Raw genomic sequence first — 17680 nt, 5'->3', positions numbered from 1 at the left:
ATATCAGTAAGTATCAATATTGTTTAGCTGTTTAATGTTATATATATATATATATATATATATATATATATATATATATAATTATACATTAAAAACATATTTTTGATTAACCACATCCTACCTTCTAAAACTGGACAAAAGGAGTGCAGCCATATTTGCCTTTAGCCGTTACATTATTTGCACAATGTTTCCACAAATGAGACACACAAATGTAGTACTGTACAATCTGACTTCATTAAAGATGCAACAAAGTATAATTGGCAGACATATACCAACTGTCAGGAAATCACTTTAAGAGCTATCTTGTCTAATTCTCAATAGAACAGTTTCCACAACAGTCAAACACATTTCAAAACATGGACTTGACATTGGACATCTATGGTTGGTAGCACATGAGTAGAGAGCAGGTTTGTAAGTTAACCAGCAACCAGCACTTAATTTTCTTTCTGGTGAAAAACACCCATCTACGAAATTCAGTACAAATATACAGCAAGAAGTGTACTCATAACACCAACTATGCAACCATGAACCTCACCAAAGTGCATGGATAATGCCAGCCACAAGACCACAAACATTCACTCTCAGGGAAGCACTTTCCAATGGCATGGTGAGACGTGTAAACTGACTATTATCGATGATACCACTGTGTGAGATACACCCCAAGCCATATATTTTACTGACGATATCAAAGTCAATTGTCAATGTGTCACGCGTCAACATTTTTTTTTTTTCTTTGTCTCAGTATACCTATGAACTATAGCTACGAACTATAGCTACAGAAAATTATATAAAAATAAATTGACCTGGGCTGCCCTGTCTTTGGTCAGCACTATTACATGAAACCAGATTCTACACATCCACCAGACACTGAGCTCCATATCTTGAACGCTAAAATGCACTGAAGCCAAAGCAACATAATCTGACCCCTCTTCCTTAAAGTCATTCAGTGGGAGACCAAGCAAAAATGGAAGAACACCTCATATAGTGCTCCACAGTGCTAAAAACACCTGTTAGCAACAAGGACCTCTTATAGTTAAGGAGTGAGTGAGTGTCAGCTGGAGCCGAGTATCAGACAAGTCCCAAGAGCTCAGCCGTTTTGTTTCATAGTATGAGCGGTCAACGGTCAGGGGGTGTTGGGACATGTAGTCAAGGAAGCGACTGGACCAGGATGATCTTCTCGTTGATGCAGAACCGGTGCAGCACAGTCAGCAGGTTCTCGCCACAGCGTGACACCTGTCGCTCCATGGCCAGACGGAAGTCCTCCTTCACTCCCTTAGTGATGCCGCGAGTCACCGTGTGGTGCCTGGAAGAGGAGGAGGAGGAGGAAGAGGAGGAGGAGGAGGAGGAGGAAGATAGTGTGAGGACTGTGGCATGAGAGTGATCCACACTGCAGGACTTCCTGTTGTTGAGATCTGTCATCGGTCACTGTCATCCAACAGAGTGGAGCACGTGTGACAGTCAATGGGCGTTTCAGGAAATAATGGGGAGGGGGGCAATATCTGGAGTGCAGGGACCTGTCAGGACCTGTTAGGACCTGTCAGTGGTCGGATTAATCATATTATTTGTGTTGTCTAAATCCATGGGCTTTCATAAGGCCAGAAGGAATAATGACACTACACACGAAACCTCCCAGACTGGAGAGGTCACACAGGCCCATTGACAAAAATAATTCACACACGCAGAACAGCTGGCTTGGTTTACGCTAGGTCATGTGAGCGTTTCATTAAATCAGTCACCCATGTAGTGGCCACTGAACTACGATGCTATGCAGAAAGTTCCTGTTGCCAAGGGTCTTGTGCATCTAATTTGTGTCAACTGACTCTAAACGACCACAATCTACTGAAATTTGTCCCACCCTCATCCAAGTGTGGGGACTGCATTCACAAATTTAATGTACAAAATATATTTTTAGAATACAACAAATAAACACACACACACACACATACATACATACATACATACATACACACAGAGAGAAAAAAAAGGTAATGGTGAGGACACAGAGTCATGCAGGGAGAACCGCATTGCACTGGATGAGAAGAAGGCAGAGAAGAGAGTAGAGGGAGGACAGAGGAATGGAGAGTGCAGGGCAGGGGCTGGCAGGAGCTGGGCTGGGGCTCGCTCACGCACCTCGAGGTCAAGCTCAGCACTCGATCTCAGCACTGACTGGCCCGAGAGCGGCTGCCCCATTAGCTCCATATAGATTTGAAAGCAGGAAATGTTCGTTTTTCTTTCTTTTCTTTTTTCTTTTTTTTTTTTAAACATTAGTTGCAAATCTGCCAGGCCGGACAGTCCAATACTGTGTGGAGCAGTCCGTCAGGAGGCCAGTAATCCCCCTGCTGATGGGGGGTCTGATTCCCTGTCTGCTAGGGTACTTTCTGTGCCATGACACCCTCTCTATCTAGAGCCCTCTGCTTTCCCCATCTGAATACAAGGAGAAAAACAGATAAGAACGAGGGACTGTCTGCACTCCATTTGAGGATAAAAGCAGCATTTTTCTAAAGACCTTGTAGCAGAACGGCGTTAGTCAAACATCCCCGAGAAGGCAGATTTAAATGCAATATTTGAATTAACAGGCGCAGCTGGTTTCTGGAAAAAAGCCCATGTGATAAATCACTATTATACAAGCCCTTAACTCTGCCGCCTGAAGAGATGAGAACATTGCACATACATTTTTTATTGCAAGATAATGGAATCTGAGTTCGTGTGTATGAGAATGTGTGTGCGCTGTGTATGCAGTCACTGTGAATCCACAGTAAACCCGCCGCTTCTTCTCGCCAGCCGAGCTGCGCAGTCGGCGGGCCAGACAGCTGCGCTACGCAGACAGACTGCAGGTGCAATGAGGCGAGGAGCGCCCTGTCAATCAAAAGGGGCTCCCCCTATGGTGATGCAGTGAGCAACTCTGTGTTCCTGCCACAAGAGCTCCTATTGGCAGCTGGTCCTCTGGACTGTGTCACGGCACAAGTGCTTTTGTCAAATCAGTGAGGAGATAAAGATGCTACATGCAGGAATAACGGCTCAGCTGGAAGCAAGGCTAAGAGAGGCCGGACACCAGCCAATCAGCTGGAAGCAAGGAGAAGAGAGGGCACATTCCAGCCAATCAGGGCAGACTATGTTGGCCAATGAAAGTATAGGCTATGACCTGGTAAGGAAACACAGTCAAATACACTCATTCCCTCCTTTTATTCACCGGACAGCTGGATAGGCTGTTTTGGCAACTGAGTATAAGGGGTGGGCGTCAAAAATCGCTACTAAGAGCAAGAACATCCTACTCGAGAGAAATGGGGAAATAAATCATGAAAAATGAAAACCAAAACGGACTGGATACATCACAATAGAATAACAAAAAAAACTTACATACAGTACAATGTAACTTAATTACAATGAGGAGTAAAATGCATAAAAAATAAAATCCAACTGGAGAAACAGCAGGTGAATGACCAGGCTGAATGGAATTGGGGGGTGGGGGATTGGGGGGGTGGGGTACCTGTCAGCGGTCTGCACCCCAGGCAGCAGCAGGGTATTAAACTCCTGGGATACCAGCCCCAGGGCAAGGCTGGGGTTCCTAGAGACAGCAAACACCATCATTCAGCTCCCACAAGCAAACCTGTAACCCCTCCCTCAAGGTCAGAGGTCAAGCCAGCTTAATAGCCAATGAGAGGGCACCAGAGGAGGGCAAAGCTTAAAACCAGGACCTGTGTGCGCATTCAGTACCCAAAAGGAGCACAGACCTACCGCACTCAGGGCTCTATCCACTACCTGCTCACACGGATCGACACACAAGAGTGTGCTGCCGCCAGTGCTGCAGCGGAGAATGCATTTCCTTCACTGATCGTGTGAGCCTGCTCCTTGCTGACTGTCAGACCAGTATCACAGGCCTGTGAGAACAAACCCAGCCACAAAACTGGAACTCCGTGCTGTGACTTGCCCAGCAGCAGCCAGATCAGGGCGTTTTACAGGAAATGAAGTTAAGCAACATCTTTGAGTTCTAAGAACTATGCACATTATTCCTCAAATGTATTACTCTTAATACTTCATTATGCTACCGAGCCTCCAAAGGGGCTCGTATTTATACAACAGTTACCCTTTTCTCTCCGGGGAATGAAGTCTACTCCACCATAACAGTAAAACAATCCTGCTTCAGTAATGGATCCTCAGCTCTTCCTCACTGAATGTGCCAGTAACATGACGGGAGTTCCTAACTGTCCACTAAAGAGTACTTTACATTGGAACAGTAGCCCGAGCATGCACTGTTCAGCCCCTTATTGCCTTTCCCAGTACAGTGAAGGTATTGTCATTACTTGGGGGAAGGATATCAGCTGGTCAGAGACACTACTGTTTCTACATTAGACCCCAGAGCATGCGGGTCCATCCAGTAGCTCTAACCGGCAGTGTCTAGATACTGAACTCAGCTACAGTGCACACCTATTTCTCATCATTTCCCCTCTCCTCTAATACCAGTGTGTGTGTGTGTGTGTGTGTGTGTGTGTGTGTGTGTATGTGTATGAGTATGCGTGTGTGTATGTGTATGTGTAGATGTGTGTGTAAGGTGTGTGTGTGTGTGTGTGTGTGTATGAGTATGCGTGTGTGTATGTGTATGTGTAGATGTGTGTGTAAGGTATGTGTGTGTGTGTGTGTGTGTGTGTGTATGAGTATGCGTGTGTGTATGTGTAGATGTGTGTGTAAGGTATGTGTGTGTGTGTGTGTGTGTGTGTGTGTGTGTGTGTGTGTATGAGTATGCGTGTGTGTATGTGTAGATTCGTGTGTAAGGTATGTGTGTGTGTGTGTGTGTGTATATGAGTATGCGTATGTGTAGATGTGTGTGTAAGGTATGTGTGTGTGTGTGTATGTGTACATCTGTGTGCGTGCGTGTGTGTGTGTGCCTGCGTGCGTGCGTGCATTTGCGTGCATGCATGTAGAGGTGGGAGGGACCTCACTTGATGAGCATGCCCTGATTGGGCAGCAGCTCGAGCTGAACTTTGCCCCCTTCCGTGGTTCGCAAGTAGGCAAACTCCTCCAGCATGTCAATGTCTGCACAGGCAGGTCAGGAAGAGGGCACAGTGAAGGGGAGGTGCACACATCACCAAACCATGTGCCCTTGCTGAATGTGACCAAGAAGGACCAATCCAAAAATCAGTTTTTGCATCAAAAGGGTGTGGATTACTCTTAAATGAAAGGATACTGGTGACGTAGTTGAAGAAGTTTTCATATTGGAAGCTGCCTTGCTGACAGATCTTATCCACCGCTTTGAGGAACAACGCCTCACCCTGCGGCCAATCATGTTGCAGAAGGACGACCACATGACCCAGGGCCAGGTCATCTCTGTTGTCAGTGAAGGCACGGAGCTAATTCACATAGGAAAATCAGGAGATTGAAGTGAGTACAGTAACAAGGTAAAACAGAATATTTACTCCCCCTCCCTCCCTTCACCCCCTGCTCCCGGTGGTGCGACCCAGGGAAGCGGAACGTACCTTGAAGCAGGCCAGCATCAGCTGCAGGCAGAAGGGCATGATGGCCTTGCTGGTGCAGGGCAGCAGTCGCAGGTCTGTTCCTGTGACAAATACAGCCGTGACAAACGGACACAGAGCCACGGTTTTAAAGGCCTCCGCACAGTCACAGGGCAGTTTCCCTGATCTTAGGAGAAAACCTTCAGGTTATAGGAAATGCGGTGAGCACAACCATACAGGAACAGGGCAGGCAGGTACGTAGGTAGGCAGGTAGAGAGAAACTGGATATACATTTGAGTGCCATAGAATTATCATTCCCACACCTCCAGCCCCAAGCCTAAGCCATGTCCTAACAGCTGAAGGAGTGCACCTTTACGAAATTTTGTCCTGGTCCTGGGCACTTCTTCACTCGGCTTGCTTGGGTTCGGAGCCTGGGGCACCAGCCCCCCCACCACTTCCAGAACTTTCTCACATGCCAGCTGAAAAATGCGAGACACACACACACACACACACACACACACACACACACACACACACACACACACACACACACACACACACACACACACACACAGATGTTATAACATGAGCAGGAAAAAAGGAAAGAGCTGCTGGTGAGCTAACAGTGGAGGCAGGGCCTCAGCTGACACAGAGGAGGCGGGGCCTCAGCTGACAGAGGAGGCGGGGCCTCATGACTGCTCAGTTTCACATTCCCGTACAGTGGGACCCTTCACTTCACTTTCTAAATTAAACTTCAGGGTCATGCAGCACGAAATGGGTTTATTAAGAATAATGAATTAGATTTATATTTCAAATTCTTTCTATATGCTCCGTTTATCGTCTCTATACAATCCCAAAAGTCCACGAGGACCTTAATTAGGTTCTGAAAGGGTGCCTTGTGCTGCCCTGGGACTGACAGCTTATTGACAACCCCACATTTTAACCACATACAACACCATTCTCAGCCAACCACCTACTGTCATGAGTACAGCTGATCTTCTGAAAATGGTTTTTCACTCCAAACATCTCTAGTGACCAAGACACTATCTGCTTTATAAACCAAAAATCTTGCAATCCAAGCCCACATGCAGAGGCAGGGAAATGCATCCATGTATAAATAAATAAAAAAGAGAATATATATATATATTGTTGGAGTTGTCTTTGAACATAAGATTTTAAGAGCCAGTTTCACAGACACAAATTCATAGTACCGGACTAATGTTTTTGTAAAATTGAATTTAGTCTAGAGCTAGGCTTAATCTTGGTCTGTGAACCAAGACTGAGAGATATGAGGCGAGCGGTGTTTTGAGCTGTACCCACCCGGTGCTCGCCCAGGGCGTAGTGGCAGGATGCCAGCTGGATGAGGGCACGCTGGTGCTCAAGGCTGCCTGGGGAGCCCATCTGCCCCGGCTGGGGTGGCTGGAAGGAGGCCAGCTGGTGCAGACTGGCCAGAGCCTTCCTGTACTGCCCCTGGAACATAACACCACCCCGTCAGACCAGCTACACTCATACAATACAGCATCTGCCAGGTTTCACTGCCCCTGGAACATAACACCACCCCGTCAGACCAGCTAAACCCATACAATACAGCATCCGTCAGCTTTCAGTTTCCCTGGAACATAGCACCATCCCTTCAGACCACCTATACCCATACAGTAATACAGGATCCACTTTCCTGAACTGTCCTGATGGCATAATGACAGAGGGGATGGTGAAGGGAGGGATGGCAGAGGGACAGAGTAATGGGCGGAGAGATGGGGTGATGGTAGAAAGAGAGGATGGCAGAGGATGGATGAAGAGAGGGATGGATACCCCAGTGTTACCTGGTATATGATCATGTCCGTAAGGAAGATCCTCAGCCACAGCCAGTTCTCTGTCTTCCAGGAGGCACAGATCCTGTTGAACTCTGGGGGGGAAAAAGAGCTGATGAGCCTACAGCCCTACAGACTGGAAATCTCAGAATGTCAGAGTAAAACCTAGGCCACTCACTAAGCGTCAAGTAAACAAATAAACAAATGTTCCATAACAATGACTCTGCGTGCTTGATGTTTAGGTTTCTCCTAGTGACCTTCATATGTGTATTTAAATTTAGCTAGCTAACAGTAACGTTACATTGTCTATATTTATTGTTTGGTACCGTGTTTTTTAGCAACATAATATTAGCAAAAAAAAAAAAAAAAAAAAAAAAAAAAATTTGTTTCGGAAATAGTACCTGACACGGTGACCAATGCCGTTGCAGCATTACTGGATGTTCTTCTAGTAAACTGCTTCGTGATTGGTTAAGATAATGTTTTGTCTATTACGTAGCCCTATGTAAAATAGTAAAAAAAAAACAAAAAAAAAAAACATTCTAAAACCACCCTGTCTCATCTAAAGTCGTCGATTTGATGTAGACTGGGCTTCAAAGTGCACAAGAACCATGTCAATATGAGAGAGGCCCACGTGCCTCCAGGGCCACACATATGCGCACGCGAAGCGTACCAGTCTCCAGGGCCTCGTGAGAGTGCAGCAGGTCCCAGCTCTCTCTGGCCGTGCGGAAGCTGTCCAACATGTCTGCCCAGCCCGGCATCTCCGCTTTACTGACCAGGATGTGCCGCCCGCGACCCTTCCCACTGCCATCTTCATCATCAGAGCTCTGGGACACACAGACACACACAGGTATTAACATGAGAGAGAGAAAGAGAGACACACACACTCAGAGGCAGTTGAAGAGAAAAATCAGGGTGGATAGTGCTGGGTAAAGGAGCCCCGCCTGTCATATGCATGGGTAAAGCTTTTTTACACACAAACATTCACAATGCCTGTCTGAATGTGGCATGCAAATCCATCACAACAGTCATGACAAGGAGTTGCACAGTACAACGATTGGCTTGCACACTCACAAAGACACACATACAGGCTCACTCACACACACACACACACACACACACACACACACACACACACACACACACACACACACACAGGCCCACTCACACACACACACAGGCTCTCACTCACACACACACACACACACAGGCTCTCTCACACACACACACACACACACACACACACACACACACAGGCTCTCACACACACACACACGCGCGCACGCACACAGGCTCGCTCACACACACACACACACACACACAAGCAAAAAGGGTGACTGCTACAAACACAGACAAGGGTGATTGTGGACTGAGGACAATGGGCTTGTCCCCAGAATACTGCCAGTTCATATGGAACACTACTGTCCTGCCGTGGCTCCAAACACAGAATGCATGTGAACCTAAAGGCATGTAAATTGCTGTTGATAGGGCGGTTTGCTAAGCATTAAGTAGCACACGCTGTGATCAGTGCAGTGAAATTAAGCATCTAGTGCGGAGTTTACAACTGTGTATGGATAATTAATTAAGGTTATCAAAATGTTCATAACTTTGAACCATTTTACTCAGCTGAGAATGGAGTTACATTCAAACATGTCCACGCAGTTCAATAAAAAGATGGCATGCAGTCTGAGTATATGCTTGCATGTGTTTTCATGTGTATCTTATACGTGTGTCTGCGCGTAAATGCGTGTGTGCACCTGCATGCTTGCACATGTGTTGGTGTGTTTGTATGCGCACGTATGTGGGTGTGTGTGTGTGTGTGTATGCACATTTACATTACATTACATTACAGGCATTTGGCAGACGCTCTTATCCAGAGCTACGCACAGCTGATTAAACTAAGCAGGAGACAATCCTCCCCTGGAGCAATGCAGGGTTAAGGGCCTTGTGTGTGTGTGTGTGTGTGTATGCACACGTGTGTGGGTGTGTGTGTATGTGCACGTGTGTGTGGGTGTATGCGCATGTGGGTATGTGTGTATGCGTACGTGTGTGTGTGTGTGTATGCGTACATGTGTGCGGGTGTATGCGTACATGTGTGCGGGTGTATGCGTACGTGTGTGTGGGTGTATGCGCACGTGGGTGTGTGTGTATGCGCATGTGTGTGCTTGCGTTTGTGCACCTATGTGCTGCGTGTGAGTGTGTGTCTGTGTGTGTGTGTGTCTGTGTGTGTGGGTGTAACTCTCACCATGGTCTTCTCCCTGCCGTCTCCCAGCTTGCGCTTCTTGTGAGCGTGTTTGGAGCCCCTCTCCAGCTCAGCCTCGCTGAACACAGAGGACAGGTCCTCCAGCAGGATCCAGGGCCCGGCCCCAGGGCTGCTGTGGGCTGAGGAGGCACAGCCGAAACAACGCTGACACCCGGAAAACTACACTGACACACCAAAATAACACCGACACCCGGAAACTACACTGACACACCAAAACAACACTGACACCCGGAAACTACACTGACCCACCAAAATAACACCGACACCCGGAAACTACACTGACACACCAAAACAACACTGACACCCAGAAACTACACTGACACACCAAAATAACACCGACACCCGGAAACTACACTGACACACCAAAACAAACTACACTGAAACCCCAAAACTACACTGACACCCCAAAACTACACTGATACCCCAAAATAACACTGACACCCGGAAACTACACTGACACCCCAAAACAAACTACACTGACACTGCAGGACAGGCCATATGCTATATGCTTATGCGCTACCTGTTTTGTGTATTTTGGGTGGCACTACAGCAATATGTGAATGGAAGCTATTAGCTGTTATTAAAATGCTACCACTTGCTACGATAGTAGGAAAATGAAAGCAGTTCCAGAACTAGTAACAGTACAGTACAGTACAGAGGTTAGCACTCAACATTTTACTGCGCGTGAGGAATTTCACAGCTGAAATAGCCTGCGCGGGGAAAATGCTGGTTGTTTTTGGGCCGCTTCTCGTCCTCACCCTGGAAGAGAGCGGGCTGCACAGCGCTGACGTACAGGTACGCGCTGTGGAACAGCACCAGGGTGGTGCAGGTGACCACCTGACTGCGGCAGCAGGACTGCGTCTCCCCCTCCAGGCTGGGCAGGTAACGACACAGCTCCTTCATGCGCTGCAGGATCTCCACATAGCTCCTGCACACATGAGCATTTCATACTTTTATTCATGTCCACTTACCAAAGGACATAAACAATATAGACACACAGTACAGAATAATGACATGGACACTTATTATTATGATTATTAGGGGTACAGGTAAGCATTGCTGCCTACAAATATCGCGGCTACCTATTATTGCCGACATGCTCGCAATTTTGCCCAGCCCAGCCCAGCCCAGCCCAGCTCAGCCCAGCCCCAGCCCCAGCCCCAGCCCAGCCCAGCCCCCTCACCGGCTCCCTTTGTCCCCCTGCCACTCGCAGCGCGCCCCCACGATGGCCAGGATCTCCAGCAGCCGCTCCCAGGGCTCCGTCACCAGGGACGACTTCTCCGTCAGCCCGTCAATCACATAGCGCTGAGAGCCCCGCAGGGCACCGGGGGACTTCAGGCCCACGCCCTCCTGAGAACCTTCAGAGAACCCAAACAGCATTCAACACTCCTGCACCCAAACACAGGGACCGCAAGAGCATTCAACACTCCTGCCCCCAAAACACAGGGACCGCAAGAGCAATCAACATTCCTGCACCCAAAACACAGGCACAGCAAGACCATTCAACACTCCTGTACCCCAAACACAGGGACAGCAAGACCAGTCAACACTCCTACACCCAAACACAGGGACCGCAAGAGCATTCAACACTCCTGTACCCCAAACACAGGGACTGCAAGACCATTCAACACTCCTGCACCCAAAACACAGGGACAGCAAGCCCATCCATTCAACACTCCTGCACCCAAACACAGGGACTGCAAGAGCATTCAACACTCCTGTACCCCAAACACAGGGACTGCAAGACCATTCAACACTCCTGCACCCAAAACACAGGGACAGCAAGCCCATCCATTCAACACTCCTGCACCCAAAACACAGGCACAGCAAGACCATTTAACACTCCTGCACCCAAAACACAGGGACAGCAAGCCCATCCATTCAACACTCCTGCACCCAAAACACAGGGACAGCAAGACCATCCATTCAGCACTCAGACACTAAGCGGAGTGGTGGTACCCGGCAGCGTGCTGTCGGCGGAGGGTCCGCGCGTCACGTAGCCGATGTAGAACTCTGCGGCCTTGTGCATGTACTTGTAGAGCAGGCTGGCAGGCAGGCGCATGTCAGGGTTGTTGATGATCAGCGGCAGGACGTCACATACTGCGGAGGGAGGGGCGCAGGGGGAGAGCATGGGGCTTAGCGTTAGGGTGACTAACAGGAAAGCTACAATCAATTGCTACTTTTGTTTGGCTATGTAAACTGTTTATTGCTGTTCCTACATAAGTGTATTATTCTTTTGCATTGTATTGTATAAGAACAATTTTATAGATATAATCCATTGTCAGATTCATCTAGAAGGCCCAAGTCCTTATCTTTGTTGTATTCTTAGCACTCGAAACTGTACTTCCCACAAGGGTCTTTCAACACATTTGCCCCTGGTTATGGTATGCACTTTGTTGTATGTCACGGTAGATAACAGCGTCTGCCAAATGCCTATAATGTAATGTAATGTAATATAATTCCTTCACTCACAATGAGTTACAAATGCACAAAAATTATAGATATAACATGTTGCTTGAATTTTGAATGTACAGTAGTTAAGCATGTTAAAAAATAAGTAATAAAGAACTGAAGCTATACTTTTTCCAGACACAAGTAAATGTTCTATTCAAATAGTAAATCCATAGAGTGCCACCTCTATATTCATACGTTCGAAAGAGTGAGTGTGCCTCAACAGTGACACCGTGTGGCCAAAGGCTCTATTGCAGGCGCAACGTTCTCACCGAACAGCTTCCTGAAACAGTTGACGGGCGACTCCAGGTCCTCGTTGCTCTCAGCATCGAGAAGAGTCTCTCCCAGACTCACCTGCAGGAACAGGAGCATTTCACCACAGGGCAGGGAAATCCTTCAGAGCGCCAGTATTTACTGGAGTACATACAATAGTACTAGCATACATACTTTGATATACACTCAGTGAGCACTTTTTCAGTTATTCATTACTTATTTTTTAGACTTAATTCTTCTGCTGCTGTACCCAATCCACTTAGAGGTTTGACATGTTGTGTGTTCAGAGATGCTCTTCTGCATACTACTGTTGTAATGCGGTTATTTGCATTACTGTCACCTTCAACCAGTCTAGCCCTTCTCCTGTGACCTCTCTCATTTACAAGGCGTTTCTGCCGACAGAATCTCAGGAGAACAGTGGTTACAGAAATACTCAAGCCAGCCCATCTCGCAACAACAATCATGCTACAGTCAAAATCACTGAGATCACAATTTTTCCCCATTCTGATGGTGAACATTAACTGAAGCTCCTGGCTCATATCTACATGATTTTTTGCATTGCACTGCTGCCACACGATAGGCTGATTAGATAATCACATGAATAAGTAGGTCTACAAATAAAGTGCTCAATGAGTGTACTTCAAATTAAACTCACAGATATATTTGTCCTTTGTCATGCCAATGCCAAATCTAATTATTTGTATGCCCTAGTCACAGGGTCATTGTTCAGGTAAGGACACTGAATTGAGTTAAATAATAAATCATGGAAGATTAAATTAACTTTCCCACATTGATAATTCTTAACAAAATGCACTACTGTTGAGCTCAAATTAAGGAACGGGGACAAGAGAAAAGGCCCATATATAGCACGGGCTGAAGGGGCCATCGAAGCATCCCAGGCCAGCCAGTGGAGGATGGGCTCCCCCTCTATAGCCGGGTTCCTCCCAAGATTTCTTCCCATCAGGGAGTTTTTTTTTTTATCCTAACTGGGGAGTTCCTTCCCCTGGGTGCTTGCTATTTGAGGTCTGGTTTCTGCTCTTTTTCTGCTACGTGTTTGACTGATTTGTCGTGACTGAAGCAGATGGCACTGACCCCATGCTGAACCACAGACTCTGGGAAGCGTCTCAGCAGCAGCAGGAGCATCTCAGCCTTCTCCAGGGTGTTAAAGCACTGCTCCGTGGCCTTCAGCAGCATCTCACACTGAACACGGCCAGGCAGGGTCTCAAACAGGCCTGCCAGGACGACAGTGCATTATCACAGGCAGGGTCTCAAACAGGCCTGCCAGGACGACAGTGCATTACCACGGCAGGGTCTCAAACAGGCCTGCCAGGACGACAGTGCATTACCACAGGCAGGTTCTCAAACAGGCCTGCCAGGACAACAGTGCATTACCACGGCAGGGTCTCAAACAGGCCTGCCAGGACAACAGTGCATTACCACAGGCAGGGTCTCAAACAGGCCTGCCAGGACGACAGTGCATTACCACGGCAGGGTCTCAAACAGGCCTGCCAGGACGACAGTGCATTACCACGGCAGGGTCTCAAACAGGCCTGCCAGGACGACAGTGCATTACCACGGCAGGGTCTCAAACAGGCCTGCCAGGACGACAGTGCATTACCACGGCAGGGTCTCAAACAGGCCTGCCAGGACGACAGTGCATTACCACGGCAGGGTCTCAAACAGGCCTGCCAGGACGACAGTGCATTACCACGGCAGGGTCTCAAACAGGCCTGCCAGGACGACAGTGCATTACCACGGCAGGGTCTCAAACAGGCCTGCCAGGACGACAGTGCATTACCACGGCAGGGTCTCAAACAGGCCTGCCAGGACGACAGTGCATTACCACGGCAGGGTCTCAAACAGGCCTGCCAGGACGACAGTGCATTACCACGGCAGGGTCTCAAACAGGCCTGCCAGGACGACAGTGCATTACCACAGGCAGGGTCTCAAACAGGCCTGCCAGGATGACAGTGCATTATCACAGGCAGGGTCTCAAACAGGCCTGCCAGGATGACAGTGCATTATCACAGGCAGGGTCTCAAACAGGCCAGCCAGGATGACAGTGCATTACCACAGGCTGGCTCAAGAAGGGTCTGACACAGACACATGCAGCAGTAAAACAGACAGTTGCCTCACACAGAACACAAGCAGAAAAGGTCTCAAAACGGATTTGAAGCATTCCTACAGACAGATAGGGACAGGGCAGTAAAGGGTCATTCCCACTAATTCTGTTTCTATTAATTTTCTCTGTAGAGTCCACGCAGGAGCCTGATGGATGCAGTCGGGTAAGTGGTGTATGTTTGCCTGTTCTGTATTTGTATACCTTGTTCTATGCAAATGAATCTGTCTAACGCAGCTTGCCTGGCTCACAAAAGTAGGATCAAACTTTCAAACTAGAAGTTGCAGATGAAATATGAATCGAGATTCAGCAACAGCATTGCATCGTAATTTTTCTTGTGTTAAAATCTGAAAAACTCAAACCAATTAAAATATGAAAAACAATGACCAAAGACCATGTAGAATCTAACCAATAGTGACCACCACAGTGAAAGTAAACGTTTATATGTTTACCCAATATGAAAAATTTATGAATTAATCAATCACATTTCACCAGTGGGGTCACTATCCTATAAGGTCACTTTTATAGAATTGAAAAATGAGCCACAGGTCACTCTTCCATGGGGGTGACGTTCTCCTGTACCTCTGAGGAACAGCGCGTGTTTGTCTTGGCAGTCGCTCCGCAGCGCTGCAGTGATCACCGTGATCTCCCGCCAAACCGCCGGCTGCTCCGGGAAGTTCACAAACCTGCAGGACAGAGTCAAGAAGGCCGGCGTCCATCCCACTTCAGACACTGGAGCAAACAGGTGTGGAGTTTCTGCTTTTCCAACAAAAATGGCAGCACACAAGCAGCACTGTCCAATACTATGCCATTTCCCAGGGCAAGAGCATCAAAAAGGAAAACGACTGCAAAGCTTGCTTAACCTGTTCACCTGTGCGACCCCCAATGTCAAATGTACAGACATTTTGTCAGCCTACAAAATGTTGCAGCCAAGAGAAATGCCATTAAATTAATGAAATTAAGAGATGTGTCAATTGACAAATGCCAGACTATTCATGTTAATTGTGAGTATTTCCAGGTAACATGCAAAAGCCAGTGTCATTTGAGTGCCTATGCATACAAGGCACACGGATATTCCACAACCTTGCAAGTGCATACAGGGGTGCTTACTCGTGAACTGGTAGTGTCTCCGAACTAAATTAATTAGCGAATGCCCTTTGATGGTCTCAGATGGAAACGAACAACAGCCACATATACACATCAGTAATTAAATTAAGAATCATCACAATTACTTTCAGTGAAGAGTAGGCCATGTATTTCCTAAATATCTGGATAGCGTTTTTTGGAACTTACATATCGTAAAGTAGCCTGCCAGCAGAAGCTGTCCTCTCCGCGTTCCGCTCGATGGTATACATTTCATACTAAGGGGCGGGAAAGGTGTAAACATGTTTGACAGGTAGCTCATTCTACCACGTGCACTGTACAAACCACAATACAATACATAAGTGGCATGACTAGCCTCACAAAGATCCAACTTGACTTGCGTTACCACATCGCAACTATCTATTAGATTAGGTTAACTGACCGGCGTTGCACGTTGTCGCCATTGTTTTATAATCAATTAATTACAGTTACCATCTTGTAAAATTTACCGACAGAAATCACTTTACCCTTCTAAGCTAGTTTACGGAAGCTAATTTCCTTTACATCGTGGGAATACAAAATACCCCAACTCACCTGTATGTTGAAATCTGCGGGGTAAAGTGTTCGAGCAGTTATTAGCCACGCTTTGGCAGCCCATGGATCATCACTAACCAGTTCCCGAGCTCTTTTTACTAAAAACTCACAGTCCCCCTGCGCCGACATGTTTGCAAAGATGTCTTGCAAGCTCCGTTAACTATCTTGTCGAAAATAAGGACATAACACACACTGTCAAGTGCCTTGGCGCAGAAAAAGGCAAGGTGCGAATTGGTTAAACTCGGGCGTGAATATAGCTATCAAAGTTCGTATTACATCTGATTATTTCTAAAAACATTTCTAAATCCGTGCCAATGATTCATTGTTATTTCCGATTCTGAAAAGAAATTGAGCGTTTTGATGACATATTTTGGCCGCATAAAGATGACGCGGCGCCAATACGATGCGCTGACTGGTGTACGCAGCGGGTGTACGTAGCAGTACATGAATATTCAAGTATCCTGGGCCTGGCTATAATAATTAAAATATTATTGTTTTACTTTTAGCGTTTTTGTACATGCACCTTTTCCGATTCAGTATTGACACACACATTGTATTCTCAGTTTATTGTGTAACATATGTACGGAACGCAGATAGAGCTGTGTATGTGCTCAGCAGTATGTAATGTACAGTGCTTGGACAGTGGGGTCATTTCTGTTCTTTTGGCTCTGTACTCAAGAACATTGGATTTGAAATGAGGTTAAAGTGCGGACTGTCACCTGTAATCTGAGGGTTTTTTTACATCCATATTGGTTGATCTGTGTAGGGATTACATCCCTTTTTATACATTGTCTCCCCATTTTAGGACAGTTGGACAGCTGGCTTCTTAGCTGTTTCTGATTAGTCAGGTGTATTCAATCACATCCTTAATGCAGGAGAAATAAGAAAAGAAAGCTAAGATAAGAAAGCTCTAGTCTGGATTCCTGCCTTCGGAGTCAATTATCGGTGTTTGTCAACATGAGGACCAGAGTTGTGCAAATGACAGTCAAGGAAGCCATTATGAGGCTGAGAAATAAGAAAAAAACAGTCATGGAAAAATGCCAAACAATAGGCTTAGTTTAAACAGTTTGGAACATGACTAAGCAGAAGTCTGTGCCCTTGTCCTCTGCCTGGCAAGTTTGCAACCATTCCACATGTTTTGTCGATGTGTGTTTTTTGATTATTTATTTACATTGTGACAATCAATTAATCAAATCTGTCCCTTTTGAATTGACAGTTATTTTGCTTTCCCAATACTATTGCATGACAAAGGGAATTGCATGCTTGTCACCTAATTTTTATACTTTACTGAAACAGGAAGTGATGGAATGACTGCCAAGTTAGGTCACCTCTCAGGGGCTTGAGGCACTTAAGACCCTGGGGCAGCATGTCGCCGAGTGGCAAAGGTGCATGACTAGTGGTTCAAGCCCCAGTGTAGCCACCATAAGAAATTTGGAATGAAAAAACAGGTAGCCAAAAGCCAAGTTTGGCCGGCTCTCAGAGAGCGGCATAATTGGCTCGCTGCTCCAGAGGGAGGGACTTGGCAGGGTTAGCGGATCACCGTGTACAACAGCACCCCGGGCGCCTCGGAATCACACTAATTGGATTAGATAGGGTACAATTGGCTACCAAATTGGGAGAAATAAATTTATAAAAAAGAAAA

At 46.8% G+C, this 17680-nt stretch overlaps 1 protein-coding gene across 2 annotated transcripts; it reads right to left on the bottom strand.

The window, feature by feature from the left end:
• Nucleotides 1-215: 215 nt before the first annotated feature.
• ints10 (integrator complex subunit 10) lies at nucleotides 216-16571 on the bottom strand. Of its 2 annotated transcripts, XM_061246255.1 has the most exons (18): nucleotides 16039-16571; nucleotides 15655-15722; nucleotides 14944-15047; nucleotides 13335-13474; nucleotides 12242-12323; nucleotides 11478-11618; nucleotides 10702-10876; nucleotides 10277-10446; nucleotides 9501-9637; nucleotides 7929-8082; nucleotides 7271-7353; nucleotides 6768-6917; nucleotides 5818-5926; nucleotides 5472-5551; nucleotides 5183-5345; nucleotides 4938-5031; nucleotides 3488-3565; nucleotides 216-1303 (listed from the first exon to the last, which is right to left on the bottom strand). In XM_061246255.1, exons 1-18 carry the CDS (start codon nucleotides 16165-16167, stop codon nucleotides 1147-1149), a joined length of 2214 nt encoding a protein of 737 aa, XP_061102239.1. In that variant the 5' UTR covers nucleotides 16168-16571; the 3' UTR covers nucleotides 216-1146. The 2 variants fall into 2 exon arrangements, with proteins under 2 accessions (XP_061102239.1, XP_061102240.1); XM_061246256.1 differs by lacking the exon at nucleotides 3488-3565 and having other exon boundaries at nucleotides 16039-16559.
• Nucleotides 16572-17680: the final 1109 nt, after the last annotated feature.

This window comes from Conger conger, chromosome 6 (genome assembly GCF_963514075.1).
Source record: "Conger conger chromosome 6, fConCon1.1, whole genome shotgun sequence".
NCBI lineage: Eukaryota > Metazoa > Chordata > Actinopteri > Anguilliformes > Congridae > Conger > Conger conger.
The sequence above is the reverse complement of the archived record's forward strand: the minus strand, read 5'-3'. Positions and strand labels throughout refer to the sequence as shown.